The 19,467-nt window shown below is 50.4% G+C and overlaps 1 protein-coding gene across 6 annotated transcripts in view; it reads right to left on the reverse strand.

Annotated features, from left to right (window-relative positions):
• Positions 1-6,492: 6,492 nt before the first annotated feature.
• Mindy4 (MINDY lysine 48 deubiquitinase 4) overlaps positions 6,493-19,467 on the reverse strand; it is a 149,145-nt gene continuing 136,170 nt past the window's right edge. For 5 of the 6 annotated variants that reach the window (XM_035448554.1, XM_035448552.1, XM_027429692.2 and 2 more), the window contains 3 exons: positions 17,470-17,650; positions 16,872-16,944; positions 6,493-7,401 (listed from right to left, as the gene is read on the reverse strand). In XM_035448554.1, the coding sequence (XP_035304445.1) occupies positions 7,353-7,401; positions 16,872-16,944; positions 17,470-17,650 (303 nt within the window). In that variant the 3' untranslated portion in view covers positions 6,493-7,352. The remainder of the gene's footprint in view (positions 7,402-16,871; positions 16,945-17,469; positions 17,651-19,467) is intronic. The other variant, XM_035448555.1, reaches the window with a different exon arrangement.

The following is a 19,467-nucleotide window of genomic DNA, read 5'->3' on the forward strand; positions in this document are numbered from 1 at the left end:
CCTATAGAGCCAAGCAATTCTTGCCATCTGGCCCAAGGTCGCCAACAGTAAGGGAAACAATGGGCAGCCGGTCCAGTAATGGCCAGCATCTAAACAAAGGCTTGGCACCTCCCAGAGCTGAGGCCCCTCCTTCATGGTTTGCCAAGGCAGGCGAGTAGCAGAAACCTTCATCTGAGGCTGGGAAGTTTTACAAATTGTTCCCCGGAGAACTGTGGCTGTCAGTGCAGCCAACAGAGGGGGCAGCTGCTCTAGGCCAAGTTCTTCCTGGCAAGAATTAGGGGGTGACAGCAGGACTCGAATCCAGGACATGGCCCCGCACACCTAGTTCCTCATTCTCTCCCACCTTGTCCTGTAGCCCCAGCTCTAAAGTTAGATTACTGTCCATATGTTTGACATCTTAGGCTTCTGAACATAGCTTGCAGCCACACTGCCCTAAAGCCTGATGTGGCTCCCCAGTACTCATGCTCAAAGTCCTTTTTGTTTCCATTCTGACATCTTTAACCTTCCCATTACCCCTAGATTCTCCAGATCCCTTCCATCTGCTATCTATGTCCCAAGAGTGTCCTCTGTGTCCTGCTCCCCCCACACCCTGAGCATCCTGTGTGTCCTGCTCCCCCCACCCTGAGCATCCCCTGTGTCCTGCTCCCCCCACCCTGAGCATCCTCTGTGCCCTGCTCCCCCCACACCCTGAGCATCCTGTGTCCCTGCTCCCCCCCCCTGAGCATCCTCTGTGTCCTGCTCCCCCCCCAACCTGAGCATCCTCTGTGTCCTGCTCCCCCCCACCCTGAGCATCCTCTGTGTCCTGCTCCCCCACCACCTGAGCATCCTCTGTGTCCTGCTCCCCCCACACCCCTGCTCCCCCCACCTGAGCATCCTCTGTGTCCTGCTCCCCCCACCCTGAGCATCCTCTGTGTCCTGCTCCCCCACCCTGAGCATCCTCTGTGTCCTGCACCCTGAGCATCCTCTGTGTCCTGCTCCCCCTGAGCATCCTGACACCCTGAGCATCCTCTGTGTCCTGCTCCCCCCCACACCTGAGCATCCTCTGTGTCCTGCTCCCCCACACCCTGAGCATCCTCTGTGTCCTGCTCCCCCCACCCTGAGCATCCTGTGTGTCCTGCTCCCCCCACCCTGAGCATCCTCTGTGTCTGCTCCCCCACACCCTGAGCATCCTCTGTGTCCTGCTCTCCCCACACCCTGAGCATCCTGTGTGTCCTGCTCCCCCCCACACCTGAGCATCCTCTGTGTCCTGCTCCCCCACACCCTGAGCATCCTGTGTGTCCTGCTCCCCCCACACCCTGAGCATCCTCTGTGTCCTGCTCCCCCCACCCTGAGCATCCTCTGTGTCCTGCTCCCCCACACCTGAGCATCTGTGTGTCCTGACCCTGAGCATCCTCTGTGTCCTGCTCCCCCCACCCTGAGCATCCTCTGTGTCCTGCTCCCCCCACCCTGAGCATCCTATGTCCTGCTCCCCCCACACCCTGAGCATCCTCTGTGTCCTGCTCCCCCCACCCAAGGAGTATCCTCTGCATCTCATCACCACACCCTAAGAACTAACGTTTACTCCTTCTCCCCTCTGCTCCATCCAGAGTCATCCAAGAAGGAATTGAGCTCAGGAATGTGTAGGGCAGGGGGAAGGAGATCAATAGTGAAGAACGCTTCCTAGGACAAGGTTCCCATGCACAGCAGTGGCTGTTTACACACTGTCCCATGTAATTATTAATCATGCCCCCGGTTCTTCCTGTGCTGGGGCAGGAAGGGGCAGGGCAGGGCAGGGCAGGGCTTAGGGATGGTATTGAACCCAAGTTTCTCCAGTGCCCTGAAAGTGAGCAGGCCACTGGGAGGTGGCTATGCATTGTGCTTATCACCAAGTACTCCAAGGCTCCCTAGAGAAGATGGTGTTTGTTAGACTTCATAGACTCCAAAGGACCAAAAAAAAAAAAAAAAAAAAAAAAAAAAAAAAAAAAAAAAGAAAGAGTACCAGATAAACACCCAGGATCCCTCTTATCAGAGGGGCCACAGGACAGGCACCAGGTTTAATCTCAGAACCACACCATGAACCAACGGTTTAGGTGCCCAGCCCAATGTTCAGTGACAGGCTGTTGGTGGAGACAGGCTGGGGACAGTGACACAGCCCATTTCTCAAAGCCTGTAGCTGCAACCTTCAGCTGGACCAGAACCTGGGGAAAGAATGAAGAGTCCTGGGTCCAGGGAGAAGGGAAGCATCATGATGTCTTAGACGCAGGCCTGCACATGGATGTGTGTATACATAGGTACATCTGTATATGAATCTGTATTCAAGGAGAGCCTGTTGACCAGGAGGAGCCCTGCAGGGGCTGCAATGGCAGCAAAGTAGTTAAGAGCATCATGGAAATCCCTTGGGGGCTTCCCAAGGGAGGGCTTTGGAGCCAACCCACATGATTGGTAGGGCATGACAGCAGGACATGGGAGCTGGGAGGCAGGAATCAGCCATACCAAGGAACACAAAGGAAGGCTTCCGTAGTGACAAACTCATAGAGAATCTGCAGCTGTAACTTCAGGTGGGTGGAGCTCACCTAGGGCTGGAGGGGAGGGAGGTGTGAAGTAGCAAACTGGACCCCACTCCACCCCCACTGGCCCAAGGACCGCCTGGTAGTCTGGCCTTCAAGAACCTGCCACAAAAGAAAATCCTCTCAGTTTTCCCATCTGCAGAGGCAAAGAAGGTCTTTAGTGACCCTCTTGGAGAAAGGCACAGAATGGGTATTTATGAGGCTGAGGGCAGGAGAGAGAGCATGGTCAGAGAGGCTACCTTCAGGCTATGGCCACCGCTGAACCCTCTCTGTGACCTCTAGGGCTACCTGAAGCTCAGATCGCTGCCCAACATAAAAGCCCTGGCCATATTACGCCTGGCTATGCCATTTACCCAACAACCCCCATCCTGCAGTGTGCATGAAGCAATCTCCATTATCACACATGCTTGGCATTTTTGCCTGATAATCACACCTCCCACAGCCCGGTGAGGATTAGGGCATGATTAGGGAGGAAGGAAAACTCTTTCGGGTGGAGCCAAATACCTGCCAAAAGATTTGGCAGCCCAATTTGATTGCCTCCTATAACTCTGAGGATGTCTGAGCGTTTGGTGGATGTGTTAGGACCCTGCACAGGGCTCACAGGACATATCCACCTTACCCATGCATGAGTTCCTATGCTGCCTTCCCTCCAGCAGCCCCCAGCTTCTGCCCTGAGTATCTGTTACATGAAGGGAAAGAGACCTAACACAGAACGCTAAGCAAGTCTCCTTTTCAAGGAAAGTGCCCCCGCACTGGTCCCATATGGGATCTTCATCTGCTCCTGACTATTGTAGAATATTAGTTGAAATATGTTACATTTATTTATGCTATGGAACACCTGTTTAATGATGCAAAGATGTGCTGTATCCTTTTATGTTTCAATTGTTTAACTCTGAAGCTGTGTTACTTTGCCTGTCTAAAACAACTAATTGGTCTACTAAAGAACTGAATGACCAATCGCAAGGCAGGAGAAAGAATAGGCGGGGCTGGCAGGCAGAGAGAATAAATAGGAGAAATCTTGGCACAGATGATCAAGGAATGAGAAAAGAAGGGGCCAGCCACCCTCGGATAAGAATCAAAGAAGAGATAGACAGAAATAGAGAAAGGTAAAAGCCCAGAGGCATAAGGTAGACAGGATCATTAAAGTTAAGAAAAGGCAGCTAGAAATAAGCCAAGCTAAGGACAGACTCCTGTGTGTTTATTTGGGATTGGGCGGGGGGTGGGGGGTGGGGCTCAAAGAGCCAAAGAGTAAAAACACAAACAAACAACTACACCTGACACTGGTCCTCTGGGAACCTCTGTTCACACTCGGCGAGGTAGACAGACATTGTGACAGGCATGGTCTATCTGGTCACACTGTACCTTCCATCTGGAATGGTCATTCATTCAATTATTCACGGGTGCTTTAAGGCCCAGGGTAGAAGCTTCCTCCAAGAAGCTTCTTCTGTGTCCACTGGAGAACCTGGCAAGAAGCATCAATCGGGCCCTCACAATGTGCTGGGACCTGTTCTAAGTGCTTTGGTGTGAGAACTCACTTCATCTTAGCTAGAATGCTGTGTGGCTGCCATTTCACACACAAGACACCAAAGCTCAGCAAGCTGAAGTCAAGTGCTTAGGGCTACATATAGGTCGGGTGGATGCTGGGCAGCATCTTCTTCCCAGACCTACAAGGAGAGTTCCTTTGTAGCCCCCTGTGCTTCATGAAAATCACAAGCTCTGTAGCTTGTGATTTTGGACTGGGACTGGTCCATCAAATTAGAATGCAGATGTCTTTTGAACGGGGCTGGGATGGAGCCTGGATGAGAGACTCCCAGCAGTGCTGCTGCTCTGAAGATCACTCTGAGTAGTAAAGCAGGCGGCACCCAGAACAGGGAAAAGTCCTGAGGGCACATGACAACTAGGTCTCTTCACTCTTAGCAGATTGGAGGCTCTGCTGTCCATTGGCCATTGCTGATCCCATCCCTGTGATACAGAGACACTGGGGGCAATCAGGCCAAGTCTGAATGACCCCTTACCCTAGGACATCTCTAAGCCCCAGCCTAGTTCTGACCCCTAGGAACTCCTGCTGTCCCGGTCCCTGCTCTGTGTGGCACTCAATGGGAATAGAGACAGTGTCCTACACTTGTGGCCATGAGTGAAGGGGATCAGTTTGAGTGCTCCAGTTGGCAAGGGTGTCTTTGTATAGAGGCATCAGCTGCAAGGACAGTAAGAAATTTGTCTTTGCTCCTAAGACCAAGTAAGACAGACCTCAGGACAATTCCTTGAAAGCCTGCTGTGAACTGCAGAGTGTGTCTCCAAGTAGAGGAGTAGACAGAACTATGGACCCTTAACACACACGTATGTGAGTATTAAAGATTTTAATACAGATTGGAAGAAGGCTATGAGCCACAGAAGCCTACCCGCTTCATCCCTAGAAAACAATGTGCCCAAATGGACAATGCCCACTTGTGATGGAAGGAATAGCCGTTGAGTCACCCGGGGAAGAGGTATGGAAAAAGCTGAGGCACTGAGCACACAGCCAGAGCTGATCCAGTATGTACAGGCAAAGCCATGTAGGGTTTCATCTCGCTCTCAGGTGGAGTTGAGAGAAAAGACTCGGGTGTTACACAAAGGGGATGGGGAGAGGTTGTCCCCCACAGAGGAGCTAGCCTACCCTAAGCAGTGGGTAGGGACACACATGCATGCACATGTATGCACGCACGCGCGCGCGCGCGCACACACACACACACACACACACACACACACACACACACGAGTCTAGAACAAGACATCCTGAGAAATGAAGGAGCCAGACCTATCTGGAGCCAGACCACTGGAGACAAAGAGCAGCATCTAGGATCTGTCTTTTCTGGAAGAGCCTATACAAACTACACCCCTAGAAAACAACAAGCCCATGTGGACAATGCCCACTTGTGATGAGGCATAGCCTCACGCGTTTGGTTCCTACAGCGCTGAGAGGGTAATGGAGAAGGTTTTCTGGCTTCAAAGTCTGGGAGTGGTGGTACCTGGCTCTGCTCACCTTCCACTCCAAGGCATCATTGGAGAATCTGCATTTGGGCTCCTAGAAAAGCAAGCTCTGTGTTTTGTTGGGTTAAACTTCTGCAGCAGTGCTGGGAATTGTTTGTTTTCTCTAGCGCTGCCAAAGAGCCCCTGGCAAGGAGACTAAGTGGGTTTCATTGAAAAGATACTTTTCCTCCCCAGGCCGATAAACAAGGCCACTGCAGGGAAACCAACTTCCTCAGTCAGGCACTCTGCAGCTGCCCATCCCTGGCCAAGGAAAACAAATGCATAAACATTTCAAGGAGATATAGGAAGCATTTCTACTGGGAACCTGCTGTGAATGGCCACTAAAGTTTACACAGCAAGCCCCAAGGGAGCTCGGTGGAGGACACAGCCATACCCGCCCTCCCATTCTCCTATGGCATGGTTGGCTCCTCCCTGTTCCCCCAAAGATCTGTAGTTGGGAGGGGACACAGTATGTGCCTGAGACACAGAAACATAAGGCAGACTCTGTAGTTGTTTCCACCAAACCACCAACTCCCCAAAGGAGGGGGTCTTTTTACAGTAGAGGACACAGCCCTAGAGCAGCTGGGCTGCTAAACCCCATGGGGACAAATGGAGGCCAAAGATGGCTGTCGTGGAGCAACTCCATCTCCTGTATGCGTCTCCTGACCCCTGTGTGTAAGCATCCATCTCTTGGTGGCCCCTGAGCTAGGGGTGGAGGCACTTGAAGGCTTTATCATTATTTTGGTCCTAGTTTCTTACCTGGATAGCCACATGACAGGGACTTTGAGGACTGGAGCTTTGCCTCTAGGTTCCTCCTGTGAATTGCTACAAGTGGCCCTGGACTCTGGTTTTGATCAGACACTCCCTCCCGTAGTTCTTCCCTGGCCTCCCAGCTGCTGTATCACACTCCTTGATGAAAGCCATAGGATATACACCGATGTAGCAAGTGAAATTCAGAACATACCATTTTCCCATCCAACCCGTCTCCTTACTCTGCAGTGTGAGTTCTTCCACAGCCCTGCCCACTCACAGAGGCCAAGTCCACACTTCATCCCTCTTCCATCTTCTTTGCTCACATGCATGGCTAAGCTCCCTGGGTAGCTTTCTATTTGCACCCATTACAGCTTCCTCCTAGGCCCAACCCATCCTCGTGTGGCCTCACAGAAGCAGATAGCCCCGGCTTGGGTTTTCTAGGAATTGGGCTTCTCTTGGACAACAGACTATGTAGCTTGTATCTTAGACTATGCTGCTTCTGCAGAGAACACAGAGACCAGGGAACCTAGACAAGGACAACCCTGAGGCAAAGGGCAGGGCTTGTCCTCAGATCTTGGCTAGGAGATACTTTGCCCCCTTGGAGGGCCTCCACCTCCCTGTCCCACCTTAGCCATGGTGGGAGCAGACCTGTGGCCTCCTCACACCAATGAACCACAAAGTCTTGGCCCTGGTCATAGGCTTGACTTTTGCTTTATGGAAGCTGTAGCAACAAGTGTCCAATATTCCCAAGGCCAGCCACACCAGAGGCCCTGGAAAGAAGGCTATCCAGGAGGAATGCAGACGAAAGGCAGAGTCTTTGATGGCTTTCCTGTCTTTGGCAGTCACAGCTGTATGGGGAGGGAACCTCAGCAGCACACTGGGCCCTACCACGGCCCCTCATGGAAGAAACTGGAGGCTCTGCATGCCTCTGTGGCCATGCAAACTCAGTCAGGAGGACTCCTCTAAGAGACTAGCCCCTAAGACCTGGGGTCCAGGGGTCATCCCATTGATGAGTGCTGAAATCATAGCGCTTGATGTATCCAAGGGTCACAGGATGGGGTCCGAGCCATTCCAGTTCACCGATGCCCCCTTCCATCTATGAAAAGAGTGACAGGACAGTGTTAGAGCTGCAGGGGCTCGGGAAGGAGGCTTTGAGGCTCCAACCTGCCCAATAGTTTTTCACACTCTCACCCAACCTAAACATCCATATGGCATGTAGAACAGACACCCAGGACCTGGGTAACAACAGGGAAGACAGAGGAGACAGGCAAGTTGTCTATTTGTGCCACAGCTGACTGTACCTGGTGCTGGCACAACAGCTTTCTAATGATTTATCTCATCCAAGTAAATCCGACTCAGTTTTTGTCCAGCAGTGCCTGACAATGGCCCTTAAGGGGCACCTGTTAGGGTTAGGGAAACAGATATTCTGTGTGTCCGAGGTCCAGGAGAGGAGTCAGAAAGGCAGGGAGAAAGATGCAGAGGAGGCTGGAGAGCTGAAAATAGATGGGGCATTTCTCCTTGTGCCGCAGGAGCTACTGAGGGCTGTGAGTTCCACAGGAACAAGATGGGTTTTGAAACCTGACTTACAAAGCTTAAGAAGAACAAGTAGGTGAATGGTAGTATCTCAGATCCAATAGGACAGTTATTGTAGGTGAGATGAGGGCATTTCCTAACACCTAATTCTAAGCTGTAGAATTGATTTTTTTCAAACAATTGATGGGAATCTTTTTACAGCAAATGGAGAATCCATGCAAATACCACTGGAGTTGTCTGTCTATATATGCATCCTTAAACAACATGAATTAGAATATGGGTGTTGCCAGGCAGCACTGTAGGGCAGAGTGGGAGACTGGGGCTTAACAATGTTTCACAGCGAATGAAGATTATTAGAGGTACCCAACATCATGTTTTCAAATCCAGAGGTCATCAAAATCCTAACTGCCACAGGCAAGGGAAAAAGAGAAGCTGTACTTGTTTTAATTTAGTGACTCTCTGGAAAAGCATAAACTCCCTAGACGGGAGCTCCAGCAAGAGAGAAAACAGGTTCACTCAGGGTCACGCTGCAGTACTGCCCAACCGAATGATTGGGAGCAGGAGGCCCTATCCACAAACATATGACAGGAATCTGAAATGCCCCCCATAGGCTCATGGTTTGAGTTCTTGGTGATGCCATTTTGGAAGGCTGTGGAACCTTCCAGAAGTGACGTCTCTGGTAGTAAGTCTCTGGAGATGATACCCAGCCCCTGGCTCCCGTCAGACCCAGTTTTCTGGTCTACCATGATGTGAAAATCCTCTGTAACATGATCCCTCCACTAAAACCAACTGCTTTACCATACATGTCCTCACCACCCAGATGGGCTGAACCCCCAAACCATGAACCTCTATGTTGTTTCTGTTAGATACTGTGGTCACAACACTATGATCACAACTCAAACACACTGTTTTCCCACCCACAGATTCAACCATCTGTAGATCTAGAAATAGCAGCAGCAAAAATGCACCCTCCCACAAGCCAAGAAACTAACCTGTACTAAACATACACAGGCTGACTTTTCTTGTCATTATTCTGTAAACAATACAGTATAACATGTGTTTACACATTAGATATTATAAGTACCCAGAGACTAAAGTACACAGAAAGATGTGTGGGCCATTTGTAAACAGTATGCTAACTTATAGAAGATATTTAAGCATCCTCAGATTGTATATCCTCAGGTGGTTCTGAAACCTCCCATTTTTATGGAGTGACACATGAATGGTTCATCTTGGGCCCAATGTCCCTCGCCCTTAGTAGCCCATCCTCCAACTCAACTCCTACTTCCTTCCTCAGAGGCTGCTCTTTGTCCTCTCCAGCTCTCTGCACTGCTGCCTCAGTGTCTCTAGTTTTTAGGCTGGAAATTAGACCACTCCAGAGGTAGCAGGAGTCACACTCACTCTGTCTTTTAACTCCCCTTCCTATAGGTTATAAGCAGCTTCTTGGTAGACATATACACTGTATTTCCCCTGTTCATCTTTTCTGTTTTACACCATCCCATTTCCCATCAAAGAAACAGAATTCTTGTCATTTGGAAAATAACAACAAATCTTAGTTACAATTCTGTGCCTCTTTCTCCCATTGAACACTCCAGTGTGGAAGACAGAAGTTGCACATAGGCACAGAGGACAACTAACATTACATTCTAGCCCCACCAAGGCACAACAAGGACAAGATACACTTCCCAAACCACTGAGAATGTGAGAATGGCATGTGTCCTAATGTGTACCCTAGTCAATGTTCTAGCAAATAAAAAAAAAAACAACAAAAAACAAAACCAATCTACTTAAAAAGGCGAGAATAGGTAGGTAGGGAAAACCAGCTTCGGCATAAATATTATTTTGAGGAACTGCTCCTAAAATTCTGTGTTCTCTCTGGTGTCATTTGGTGGCACCCAGCAACATTGATAGAGCTCACCCCAATGGGGTCATGCAGCTTTCCAGGAGTGGATCCTTCACTGTCTGCAGGAGAGGCATTTGGTTCTGTTTTGGTCACAGTTCTCAGAAACAATTGCAAAAGGAGGTCTTTCCAGAACCAGTGCTGGCAGAATCACCCTTGTAGGATCCAGCCTAACCTGTGCTGGAAACAAATGCCAATACACTCTCACATTCACCATTGCCTGCATCTTTCCTAGTCATCAATGAGAGAATCCCAAAGGTTGGTCTCTTAGTCTATGAGATGGGGTTGAACTGGGTAGCTCAGTGATCTCTGTCGCTCTAGACCACTTCCCAAGCTTCTTATGTATCAGGTAGAGCCAGGGGACTCTAATCAGGTTTGTCCACTTACATAGAACACACCCTCTTTGATGGAGGGCATCCACATTGTACCATTCCACTGTCTGAGTGGTAGACTTGGCCACAGTGCCGGTGGACAACTTGATAGAACTTGGAGAAACTGACCATTATATGAGAAGCCTTCTGTTGGTAAGATTTAGGGGTTGGAATCTCATCAAGTCCCAGGGGAGGCAGCATAGGTCTATGAGCAAGGGAAACGGCCCCGGCTGTGACTGGCACACTGAGCAGGTATGGATGGGGAGGCGCTGGGCCCAGGTTCTGAAAGCAGGCTGATCTGCTGCAGATACTGAGTTAGTAATGATTCAGAGATCTGTAACAATATAATGCTATTTGAAATCTATAATCATCTCTTGCTGATCACCTTTGTAGTCCAGAAAGTACCCCACTAAAAGTCCTTTATTGTTCTAGTAAGAATTGTATATTAGCATCAAAGTCTTGAGTACCAAGAACACATCTTAAGGGCCCAAAGAGATGACTCAGTAGGTGAGAACACTTGAGTACTCTTCTGGAGGTCCTGGGTTCAATTTCCAGCACTCACATGGTAGCTCCCAACTGTAGCCCAGTAGGATCTGATGCCTTCTTCTGGTGTATAGATGTACATACAGACAAAACACCTACATATATATATATATATATATATATATATATATATATATATATCTCTAAAAAAAAAAAAAAAAACCCAAACACACATCTTAAATAACGATGACAGAAAGGAGGCACAATGGAGAGTGACGGATCTGCCCTCAGCCTGGTCCCCAAGGTCTACACTGCCATTCTCTTCATATCCACTCAACCCCAGATTCTGCCTTCCCCATGAACAGGCAAACCTAAGCTCTCGACAGACAAAATGGGGTTTGGCTTCAGTGCACGGTGAGTCACATGAACATCTCTCTGTGTCACACCAGTCATGGAGCCTCATTGGCACACTGCTAGGTCTACAGTTGCTTTTGAAGCCATTCACAAGGAAACCAGCCCTCCCATCCCAGCCAGTTGCAAAGGCAGTGGAGAGAAGCACTTTGCTATGGTATGAGAAATCAGAGCCTTCTGAAATATGTAAAGGGCTGAGCAGGACAGTGGATCCGCATGGCCTAGAGGAAGAAGAGCTTTGAGAATGCTACAGCAGCAATGAAGGACGGCAGAGAAGTGAACAGGTGAGAGGGAAAGGTGCCTAAATGTGCCGCAGGAGTCAATGGCCAGGCTGCCATCAGCAGTAACTCAGGAGGCAGACACACAGTCCACTTCAAAGCAGCTTGGCACTGGCTAATTCTGGGGTGGGAGCTGTTCTGTTCACTATGGACATTTTTGTGCCCTTCCCCTGAATATAATTGCTGAAAGTGTTTCAAGACTGCCAAATAATCCCAAAGGTGAAAAACCACCCTACCAAGGACCACCGACTTAGTAGTTGAGCTTTGAGCTCAAAGTCAATAGCAACATCACAGAGAGGACCATGGCATGCGGATAGCCCCTCGCCAGCCTCAGGGCAATCACGGCCTTATTTATAGTCAGCTCCAGCCTGAGTGATTCAGACCATGGCCAAACCTAAAGGACTACATATAGGAAAAGAGCCCACATGAGGCAGCAGCAAAAGGCAGGCAGGCCTGGTTTCAATGCTCCAGATTGCTGAAGACATACCCAGGGGTCCTTTTGCTGGCCTTGCTCTTCCAGACAGCCTGTGCACAAGTTTCTGTCCCTTGGGCCATCCTGAATCAGATGTGGGTCTAAAACTAGCCCTACAAACTCCCTGCCACCTGTGTCCTTGGCCAGTCCTCCTCCTGGCCCACCCAACCTTCTCTAGGCTCAGATCCAGGCCCCTTGCAGAAGAGATATGGCTTGGAGGTGGCTCTCAGCATTTGTGCTAGGCTCAGGAAAAGGGCTGATATCACCTGTCACCCAGAGTTCTGAGGTATAGGGAAACTCCTCCATCCCAGCTCTTGTCTTATACATCTACTCTGGATCTCACTCCCCTCCCCCCTCCCCCGACCCACACACGGAAACCCAGGTCTTTATTCACTCTTTACATGACTCAACATGCTGTCCTGTACTCGACTCCATGCCTTCTCCACCATCCAATCCCTCTCCTGCCTGCCTTGCCCTCCGTGTTCAGAGCCCCTTTGTAAATGTCAGGGAATTCTTCCGTGGTTCTACTTTGTAACTTACAGCAGCTTGGCAAAGAGGGCAGACAGATGGGCAGAACTGAGTTCAGGAGGACAAACTAGACATACGTGACAAGCCAGGGCAGAACGAGAATATGCAGACAGCAGTACTCAAGAGTGTGGTTGACACAGACAGCAGGATGCCAGGGAGAACTCCTTCTGTGGCTAAGGGGCACTGTAAATTGGGATCCCAGGCAAGGGCATCAGCAGGAGGAACGTGGGGTACATAGGTGGGTAGGGCGTCCCTGAGGGAGGTGGGTGCTCTCCCAGGCCTCAGAGACACTGACCCTGGCAGGAACCAGTTTGCATCTCTTGTCTGAGCCTCCAAACAGAAACATCTGGGCCCTAGCTCCAGGCCCGGTTATGAGCTCTTTCCTCTCCTCGCTGGCTTGGCGACAACTGTTTCATTTTTCTCTCACTCCAGTGAGGATGGAGGCCTGGGAGAGGTCAGCGTGTGCTGTTAGAAATGACCCCCAAAGAGTCTGGTTTGGCTGGTGTAGTTTCAGAACAATGGCGGGGGGGGGGCGGGACAAGAGATGGACCCCACATTCCTGATACAGCAAAGGCAACAAGAGACCCTGTGGGGCTGTGATGTACATCACACCAAAGAGCAGGCACATCACAGAGGCCTCTGGGTGTTTCTAATTAGGATGCTCTTCTCTGAAGGCAGAACCCAGAGTCAGAGCTTGTGCAATGCCTCCGTGACAACAAAGCCAGGTGGCAGGAAATCACACTGTCTGCTCAGTGACCTACCACTGGGCTGGAACAGTGAGAGTCTAAGCCTCTGTTGACTCAAAGTGACCGGGAAACCTACACCTCCCCATCTATAAAGAAAGGGCTAGATTGAGGGGTGTCTACTGTGGACTAAGCCCATTGCCAGACGGCCAGATATATAGTAGGTATATCTTATAGAGCAAGGCCAGGCTTAAGGAGAAGAGATCGTCCTCCCTTGGGTTTGATCAGGGTCGAGTCTGAACTTGACTTCCATTTGATTGAACTGAGAGAGGGAACTAAGTCTTATCCAGCTGTTTCTTCTAAAGAATCAAGGCCAGGGCTTCCACGAGAGCTGGCACGATGAGAAGGAAACTGCACCTATCACTAGGTGCTCCAGCTAGCCACTCTTCTCATACATGGACAGGATGATTTTGAACATTCGGCTACATCTCACCAGGCATTTGAAATCTGACTCTGATTTTGGCAGTGGCCCAAGAATTGGCTATGGCACCATGTGTAGCCTAAGGCAGGTCTACAGGCAGCAGGATTTGTCCCTTCACCTCAACCCCATAGCCAAGACTATATTCCAGCAGGTCCTCACAGTGACCTCAGAGGCCACTTTCCCAAGTTCTTCCTTTGAGCTGCTTGAGAATCTGCAGCAAGAACAAAACACAAAGCCTTTGTAATTCAATCCCTTGGACTAAGATTCCTGGTCTGCTGTTTCCCATTACAGGGGCATGTTATCTGATGAATCGAGGGGACAGGGACTGGACCATTCCACTCTTCACTCACCCACTCAGCCTTCTGGCAATAATTCTGGGAAAAACTCTGGGAAAGAGCTCCCATGGTAACTGGCCAGGTAGACCCGCCATGGCAAATGTAGTGAGAAAGTAGGGCAGGCAAAAACCTGGTGTTAGGAATAAGTTCCCTGACTTCTGGTTATCATTGGTACCTCCCTTGGTAACTGACTTACAAAGGCAGGTTCACAAGGCAAAAGGACACAGATGGGGCTGGAGAAGGCCCTTAGCCACCATTAAACAGCACTTCTCAAAAGTAGTTCTAGGGCCTACAGAGATGGTTCCACAGTTAAGAGCAATAATGAGGACCAGAGTTTAAAACCCAGCACCAGGTACTAAGTCAGGTACCCCACACATGTCAGTAGCTCCAGCTGCAATGGGAGCATTGCTAGGGCTTGCTGGCCCCTAGACTATCCAAGGAAACACAAGCTCCAAACTCAACGAAAGATCCTGCCTCAAAGAAATTGGGTGGAATAGAGGGATACTTCCTGAGCCAAGACACATGGGTGGGCCTAGGCCCTATCCCAAAGGATATGATAGACTCCGATGACACCCTATGGAAGGCCTCACCATCCAGGGGGAGCAGAAAGGATATGTGATAGGTAGGGTTTTAGTTGAGGGGGTGGGTAGGGGAGGACGGGAGGGAGAAGGGAACTGGGATTGCCATGTAAAACAATCTTGTTTCTAATTCAAATTAAAAAAAAAGAAATTTAATGGAATAGGGGATTACCTGATGTCTTCTTTCAGCCTCCAGAGTATGTATTAATGCTCACACATACACACACACACACACACACACACACACACACACACACACACTGTAAACACAAATGAGTGAATTACTATTTTCTTAAATGGTCCTAGGGCTATAGCACCAGTAGCAGCTAGGAACTGCATCGAAATTCACATCCTCAGGCCTCATCACCACAGAAGCCCAGGTTGGCCTGGAGAGTTCAGTTCTAGCATATTCTTCAAAGGAAGCGGATGTCTACAAGCCTAAGGACCTAAGATATGGGGCAAGACTCCCCGGTGAGTAATCCAGAACTCACATGGCTTCCTCTAGTCTTCCTGGAGCTGGATGGGGTCTGGGGACTCATGTCCCTAACTCTGTATGCTATACAAATGGTGATATTTCTCTCTGTGACAAATACTGGAAAGCACTTCTGAAGATGCCAGGGCTCTGTCTCATTTATGCCCAGGACAGAGAGCAGAAATGAGTGATGGGTCAGAGACAAAAGCACCAGCAAAAGAGATCCAAGGCCACCCTTGACGACTCTGAACAGATCTCAGCAAGCTGAAGTCAAGTGCTCAGGGCTACGTATAGGTCAGGTGGATGCTGGGGCAGCATCTTCCTCCCAAACCTACAAGGTGAGTTCCTTTGTAGCCCTCTGTGCTTCATGAAAATCACAAGCTCTGTAGCAGAGCATTTTGGACTGTAACTGGTCCATCAAATTAGAAAGCAGATGTCGGTTGAACGGGGCTGGGATGGAGTCAGCCAACTCAGGGCAAGAAGCTACCTCAAGGCAGGCCACTCTCAAACAACCGCCCAACAGACTGAGCTCAGGAAGCCCAGTCAAGACTCGGGGCTGCTTGGTCAATCAGGAACAATCTATTGTCAAAAGAGGGTAGTGAAGAGATTAAGGGTTACTTACGACTGGTGGGGAGGGTACAAAGAGAAAGTCTAAAGAAGATATCAAGGAGCAACCCAGTGGTCTGGGAGGGTAGAGGCTGTGCCTAGAGGGCAGTTGGGGCCCTTCTCCTTCAGAAAGGTCACCCTGTGGCCTCCTATACTAGCCTGTACCAAGTGCCAAGGCCAGTGTCACCTTCTTTCCCCTTCAAAGCCCTTCACTCAACACCTTGAATGAGTGGCCCTTTGTACTTGAAAGGACAGCGACCTGCATGTGCCCCTAATCCTCTGATGGAAACAGCCAGCCTATGACCCCACAGGAATGCTGTATCCCTGTCGGGGAGGGCAGGGAACTGGCACAATGGGGATGTGCCTGGAGCCCTCCCACTTCCTCTTCCTGATGCTGCCACAGTGCCAAGGCAGTCCCTGCTCTCTTGCTCAGCCCTGCTCCAAGGCTTGCCTGCAAGGGGCAGCCTGCATGGACCCCAGGTATGCCGCATGTATCTCAGGTGGTCAGAATCTCAGGACCAGGCAGTGACTCTGGCCCCAGCCACTTCCAAGTCAGGGAAAGAGATTCCTCTTGAGACAGCACTTGTGATGGCGACAGTGAAAGCGAATGCTGGAAAGCTATCTATGTGGGCTACAGGCTACCATTATCCCCACTTTACAGATGACAGAAGTCCTGTGTATCACAGCCAGCCTGCATGCAGCCTGGCTCCAGAACTCATGCTCAGAACCACAATGACCTGCACTACATCCCTTGAAAAGCAACCAGAACCCCATCTCCTTCCCAAGATGTTCCTCACTGCTTCCCTACTACGTGCCAAGGACTCCTAGTCATCACTACGGAGTCTGAGAAGAACCGGCCAAGTGAACCAGAGGGTTTACCAACGACAGCTCACAGGCTCTGCAGAACACAGACCCAGCTTGGGGCACAACAAAACGCTTAGGAAGAAAGGGATGGGCTTTTCCCAACACTAGCCTGGGTGGCAACCTTCCCTGAATGCAGAGTCTGGATGAGGTGTCAAGGATCTACCCAGTGCCTTGGAGACAGGAACAACTCTTTCAGTGTTCAGACTGGCTATACCACACAGAGACTGCTGTTGTTGGCAGCCACCCCACCCCACACCAGGCCACCTCCCCTATACACACCTGACCACCCCATGCCCTCCCACCCCACCTGGCCATCCATGCCCTCTTCCAATTCTAGTCTATTTTCCAGTTCCTGCAAAGCAAGCAAACTAACCCTTGGCCCATGCAGACACCTGCCTAAGTAGAAGCCCCCAACCCAGTGTCTTATCAGCTGTGTGGTATTAGCCGACCCCACCCCTCTCCATCAGATCACACAGGAAGCTGTTTGTCTTTGTGTCTGCAGGCCTAACATCCCCAACCAATGCACACCCTAGCCTCAGGATGGGTTTTACAGTAAAGGGGGCCCACTCACTTGGTTCTGATGCAGAGCTCAAGGGGAGGGACAAGGTCTCTGCAGCTGTCCTCGGGACTGGTCTTGGTGGTATCTAGGGAGGAGGGAGAAGAATGCACTCACATCATCTCAGGTTCTGCACTCACCCTGAGGCTGGTACAGGCGGCTCCAGGGGGCCCGCCCAACCCTTTGAGTACCAAGCACTCATTTCCATCTCAACTGCAGCCACCCTCCTTCTTGGTCATTGATTCTTACCTAGACAGTACACTGGCCTCGCACACCCAGCCTCCACCAAACCCATGCCCTACTTGAGTTGCCACAATATTGTTTTTTCTGAAAACACATGTGGTCTCATTGTTCCTCTGCTCTAAAACCTTCCATGACACCCGACTTCCTTAAAAGCAAATCTAAACCTATCAGGAAAGCTCTCAGGGCACCTGCATATGGTCTTAACTTCACCTTCCACCTTTTGAGTGCTCAAGGCCCATCCCTGGCCCTCTTTTGCAGGATGGCTAGCATCACTCTCTGGCCCCCATGAGTAACCCCAGAAGGCATGTGAAGGCTGGTTCTGGAGCAGCCTGGGGGCTCCCTGAAAAAAAGACAGGTGAGGGTGTCTCACCAACAGTCAGCCGAATTTCCTCCTGCTGGTTGGCCAAGCCATCATAGTAATACAGGTCAAAGAGTCGCTCAGTCCTCCAGTCAGACAAGAGCTCTGGCTGTAGGCTGAAGAGGATGCTGAAGTGGCTCTCGCTGCACACCACCCAGATGGGGAACCTCGGCGTCTTCAGGAAGCAGCCGACCTGAAAGAGGGGAAGACCTGATGCAATGTGCTGACCAGCCGAGCTGAGGCTGACTTCCAAGACAGGGCTTGATGTGATGCTAGAAACCCCTCCTGCTGCCCAGATCCACCTTCTAGGGCTGGCTACGTCGCAACAAAGACCTCAGGGAATTCACACATCCATGCCATAGTACACAGTACTCTAACCCTCTTTTCCTCCAGTCTTTGCCACACCTCCTAACTGATTCTTGCTGTACTCCTCATAGCTACTAAGCTCGCCAACCCCGGGACCTTCCCATTCTTTGTCTTCCCTTGGGAAAACTACATCACCCCAACTTCTCAGTCAGTGAGCAGGCATCCCTGCCTCCTTCTGGTTCTCAGGGGCATGTCACTGAGCAATTGCCCCCTCAAACACAGCGCCATAGTCTGTCTGTCTACATGATGACATCAACACATGTGCCCTACCAAGAGCCTGCCCAATGTGTGACAAATAGTTGAAAAATGAAGGCCCTCAGGACCAACGATGGACTGCAACTAGAATTGCGCACTGAAGACAGTTAGGATCGGGGCCCCTGGGGAGCCAGGAGGGAAAGGTACGAGTGAGCAGTCTATGGTGTCAGGGTGAATGCCTGAGAAATTCAGGGCGCAATGGGCTGTTTGGTGAGGAAGCCTGGAGGATGAGGCCAGGGCAGCACCAGAACATGGAGCAAAAAGTCTCTCTGCAAGTCTCCAGCCAGGGACTCTCATGGCTGGCTAAGGATACATGGGGACAAACCAGAGACCCCAGCCCACTGGCACACTGCTTCCTGCAGAGATATCCTATTTATGACCCCTTAGGTAGGCCACCGGCTACACACTCTTCTATGAGTGCCCCAGGTGGCACTGGACAGTACGAGTTTATTCAGCTATGTTCAGCTGGTCCCACCTAATCCGAAGCCTCCCCCAGGAGATGAGATATTTGCTCGTCAGGTGTTTACAGCCTCTGTTGTGGATTAAGGAAAGAATGGGAGCTATTTTTCCAATGGGGAGAAGGGCATGTTTGCTCTAGGGCCCACCACACAATTGTGAGGCAGCTCCCACTTCAGAGGTGATGCTGGAGGTGCCTGGGACAGACGGGGTGCTCTTAGAATGTCCTCCATGAAGGACTCACCTATTAAAGTGGAGAGAAGGAGGACCATGTTGACCAAGTGCTCAACCCTGTGTGCTCAGCCCTGTGTGACATTGAAGCAAACTCTCTCTGCTCAGCTGTATGTGTCACCCAAATGGACTGCAAGCTTGCTCCTTCTGAGCTTGGTGCATTTGGGCATGCCTGCCTCCTGCCTATCCCTACTATAACCTTAGCTTCCTTTCTGTGCTCCAAAGAGGTTTTTCTTGGGAAGCAGGGCCTGGAACTGTACTTACTCAAACAGGCAGGGAAGGAGCCTCAAGCCAGCCATGGGCAGGCCTGGACGCCATCAGCTCCTGAATTTTCCAAAGGAGGAACAGAGGGCAGCTTGCCATTTATAAACAACAGTCAAAAGATTAAGAGCAAAACACTGCCCAGAGGGCTTAGAAATGAGTGGACTCATTCAAAAGCTTTTCCACTAGGAGACATTTTCCAGAGAAACTTCCTTAGGGGTCTTGGGCAACTGGGTGTGCCATTCCCTTAGTGCCGGCCAGGTTCTCTCCTGGGGGCCATGCTGCACCATCACAAGTTGCTTTTGTTTGCTTTTATTGTTCTGAACTTTTAAACTTATTTTTAGTGTTGAGGAATAAACTCAGGCGATTGTGGTGAGCCTGGGCCCTGCCACCGAGCCACACTCCTAGCTCCTGAGATTTTATTTTAATGCCATTCAAATT

This window comes from Cricetulus griseus, chromosome 8 (assembly GCF_003668045.3).
Source record: "Cricetulus griseus strain 17A/GY chromosome 8, alternate assembly CriGri-PICRH-1.0, whole genome shotgun sequence".
Lineage (NCBI taxonomy): Eukaryota > Metazoa > Chordata > Mammalia > Rodentia > Cricetidae > Cricetulus > Cricetulus griseus.